General features: G+C 43.6%; 1 protein-coding gene across 1 annotated transcript; it reads right to left on the bottom strand.

Moving 5' to 3' along the window:
- Positions 1-327: 327 nt before the first annotated feature.
- Positions 328-4,030, bottom strand: npffr1l2 (neuropeptide FF receptor 1 like 2; the record flags this gene model as incomplete). Its single annotated transcript, XM_079270748.1, has 3 exons — positions 328-1,345; positions 1,941-2,040; positions 3,688-4,030. The coding sequence occupies 3 exons, from the start codon at positions 4,028-4,030 to the stop codon at positions 328-330; spliced, it is 1,461 nt and encodes a 486-aa protein (XP_079126874.1).
- Positions 4,031-4,372: the final 342 nt, after the last annotated feature.

Genomic DNA, 4,372 nt, shown 5'->3' with positions numbered 1-4,372 from the left:
TCAGCTAATTGGTTTGGTCCAACTTCTATCAGAGGTTAAAAGCCAGCTGCCTGACATGTTGGGCCAGGCATGAGTGAGGGAATATTTTCCAAATATAAAATAACCCCAAGGTACATGGTGCTACCTCCAGTCACCTCATCTGTGCTTTCCCTGATTGGCAGAGCATGAGCATCAGGGATGAGGCACTGCCTAGAACTAGGGTTGCAATGTGTAACCGCCTCTCTAAACGGTTACTACATTGAACATCAGATAATTGTCTCTTCTTTGGGACTACAATATAACATACTGTGGCTTTGTTTACTCATTTCTGGGTGATATTGTCAACACTCAGTAATCCCACGCCTGACCCACTGAGGCTGCCAGTGAACTAACCCTTTCTGACTTCTCACCATTACTGTCTTTGTTATTTACAGCTGTCATTTCCAACCCTTGATCTGAAAGACTTCTCGCCGAGTGCACCACCACACACCCCGCCATTACACTTCTATTCACCTCTGCTGTTACTATCAACTCGTTAACGTTATGGACTCGATTTCTCAGCCCGATGACGAGATGGTTGTGATTGCTCGTGGCATCTCTGAAGTCAGTACCTCCAGAAGGTATTGGCACGGACCTGTCCTTCCTGCCCCTCCTGACCACCCTGACCATCCTTTTCCACAGGTCGCACTGGACAAGGCAACAGAAGGGCCTGGACTTGCACACCGCCTGGAAGCCCCTCTTAAAGTTCCCATTGTAGTAGCCATAAATGATGGGGTTGACGCTGGAGTTAGAGAAAGCCAGCCAGTGGGCAAAGGGGAAGATGTAGCTGGTCAGAAGGTCCAGCTGCTCCCTGTCCAAGCCTGCGTAGTCGGTCATCATCATGAGAGTCCAGAGTGGCAGCCAGGACAGCATGAAAAGCAAAGCCACCAGGATGAGCATCTTTATCACCTTGACCTTTTTCTTGGAAATCATTTGCTGACCAGCCCTTCTACGCCTAACATGGACTGTGACGTTGGCCAGCGGTGGCGCTCTGTTCGCAACCACAGAAGAACACAGTTTGCTTCCGATACCTCCGTACATCAGCGAGATGACGGTGAGCGGCACCAGGTAGATGTGAGCAAACAGAACCGCCGTGTAGACCTTTCTCATCTGAGGGTTGGCAAAGTTTTCATAGCAGGTGTACAGGGGGAATGTCTGGTTGAAGTCGTTATTGTACACTATGTTGTGGAAAGCAACTTTATCCACAGTCAGTGCCATAGCAGCAGGACACATGATCGCCACTGCTAGCACCCAGATCAACACGATGGCTGCCTTGGCAACAAGTACGGTTGCCTTGGGTTCTAGAGGGTACACTATACAGCGGAACCTGTGGGAAATAAGGAAGGAAGAGCGTTCCAACACATTAGCAATATATATATATATAGACATAAACGAAAGAACAACATCTAAAATATAACTAGAGCTGTAAGGATACTAAATACTCAAAACTAATTATTCTTCCAGCAACTTTTTACATGTTAGTCTTCAAAATCATGACAAACCCCACCTCAAATTAACAGAGCAATTCTATATAGCCACTGGTCGAAAAATAATAATCAAAAGGTTAAAAGTAAAGCAAGCTTGATATGTAAGAAGCTGTAATGAGCAAATGTTTGGTACTTTGAGCCATTTTAGTGTTCTGCTCCAGTGATGGGAATGTGGGACTGAAATATCTCAACAACTATTTCATACTTTGACCTGAACATCTGTACAGACATTCATGGTCCCCGTAGGACTTTAATGATGCTGGCTTTTCTTTAGGGCCACCGTATGGTTAATATTTTTAAGGCAAATATGTACCATATTCAAATCTGTTTGTCTTGTGTTACTGTTTTGCTATTTGTCAAATTTTTCTCCTTTTTGTGCCATGACGCATTGTAGATGAATGGGGAGAAAGGCATCAAACCACAGCACACACTAACCTTTCAACAGCTATGGCCACGAGAGTGAAGACTGATGCGGAAACAGACATCCCCTGCACAAAGCCGCTCATCTTGCACACAGTGTTGGAAAAGGGCCAACCTGTTGAAAAAAAAGACAATCATCAGAGTACTCTAGCTAGTCCTCAGCGGTAACACAGTAACATCATTGTCAATCTACAAGGATTTTTAGAAATCTAGAATCACTCGTTCACAGATTGCATAATTCTTTACAGAATTACTTTCATGTGGCAGGAAGGCATTCGAGCCAATCTACAGATATTCTTGCAAATGGAAATGCAGAGAAGACACAAAGTGGCCCTTCACATCTTGCTGCCATTCATTATTCAGTTTCATCATCCCTGCTACACGTGTGATTTGCAAGTGTTTTGCAAATCACGCTGCTGTGTTGTCATTGTTACAGAACTGTACTGTCCGAATTTAGCTAATTCTTGAAACACGCATAGCAATGCACTTACAAACTGTGTTGCAATGCACAGACAAATTAATTAGGCTTTAAAGTCCCCTTATCTGTCCACATAAAGTTTCAAAAGTAATCAATCAATTGATTTACATAACATACAGAAATGAATTGGCTGGATGGTGACTATGTGCCAAGACTCTGCAATAGTTTATTAATAGGATTTTCTTTGAAGCGGGCTTGTATTAGAGAGAGGCCATTATTTCGGATTCCATATCAATCTAAATCAATGATGAGGTCCCATTCTGGTTGAGTAAAACAAATAAATCGCCAGGTGTCGCACCATAAACCAGCCTAGTCAGCTATTTTGCTTAAATGTATGTACACAGCATGCATTCAGCAGCTGTTGAAACAAAAACCCTGAGATAATTAGTCAGCTATGATTAAAAATAGAAATGTTGGCTTGGTTTCACACAAGACACAAAACCTTAGTATCCAGGGTGAAATTCCTGTGTGTTGTGCCATTAATCCACCTCAACCACCTCCCAAGACAGATGCTGTCACTCTGACACCACCTATACCTACCTGAAGCAATCCGATGTGCAATCATAGTGTATAACAGTGTTGCAATCGCAGTATCGTATCATTGCAGTCGCAATGATACGATCAATATTTCCTGGTTTGTAAGAGCGGTTCTGACTGGACCATTATTGGACGTGGACTGCAGCACCATCTGGCCGTCCACCTCATGAATACATTGCAGTTTTTTGGCCTTTGACCAGGACCATTTTTAGCCAGGGACAAGTCTGACCAATGGTTGATCGCGCTGACCTGATCACAACAACAGCTTACCCTTCTTACGCAGTATATGAGTCAGTGCATTCCTCTGATTCGAAGTTCACACCGATGCTTATGTGTCATCAGTTGTTGGCATATGCATCCTCACTAAGAGTCTTCCTCTTCAAGTATTCATCTTCTATGACCTTTTAGCCTCATGTGAGACCTTGGATGAATATACCAGGCATCCTGTTTTCCATTTCTTCGTTGATACAAGTACGTCACAAAGAAGAACACCAGCAAGGCATACAATGTCGACTGAATGAAAATTGTGGATTGTGAAACATGTACAATTTCAACAAAGGACACCTAAAACATCTTGAATGAGCATAAGAGCAGACACCATCAAAGCCCACACAAGGTTGGAGTGAGTCTATTTCAGTGGAAGAGCTCAAAAGGACAGCTAGAGCAGGAGACTGGACTCGTTTCGTGACAGAGGACGGAGTCTCTGTTTGCAGAGATAGTGGGACAGGCCGTAGTGGACTTAATTACCTGTGATGAGGTTGTCCACCAGAGTTGTAGGGATGCAGAAGATGCCCACCAGTAGGTCACTGATGGCCAGGTTGAGGATGAAGAGATTGGTGACTGTGCGCATGTGACGGTTTTCCAGTACAATAAGACACACTAGGATGTTCCCCACCATGCACAGCAGGAAGATCAAGAAGTAGACCAGGATGTAGCTTGCAGCCACATACAGAGAGTGCTGATAATAGGGGGAAAAGGTAATGTTGGTGTAATTTGCGGAGCCATCTAGGCTGACGTTCATAATGGCTGCTGTGTTGGCTGATGCCTCTAACTCCATCCCTTCCTCGCCCATGTTGTCCAGTATCTCCATCCTTCAGAGGAACCAACACTGCAGAGGAAATCAAATAGTGACGAGAAGAGATCAGTTAGAACTGTGATTGGAACGAATAGTTAAAATCTGATCAATCACCTGATTGATCAACATTTAAAACGTTTTTTCCTCTTTCTATTCCAGTGTGGAAATATAACCACCCTTACCTCACACTTCTTTTGTGAAAGAACATTTTTACATACTGGACACTAATCAGGCCTACAAGTCAAATTTCCTGATGTGTTTGGGAAATAAAACCTGAAAGACTGACAGTATCTACGGCACGTCAAAGGGACAAGAATTGCTGTATGATACTGTTGGTTGCAGCGAATGCACCAATAA

Source organism: Melanostigma gelatinosum (genome assembly GCF_949748355.1).
Source record: "Melanostigma gelatinosum genome assembly, chromosome: 6".
Lineage (NCBI taxonomy): Eukaryota > Metazoa > Chordata > Actinopteri > Perciformes > Zoarcidae > Melanostigma > Melanostigma gelatinosum.
This window is presented reverse-complemented; position numbering and strand designations above follow the sequence as displayed.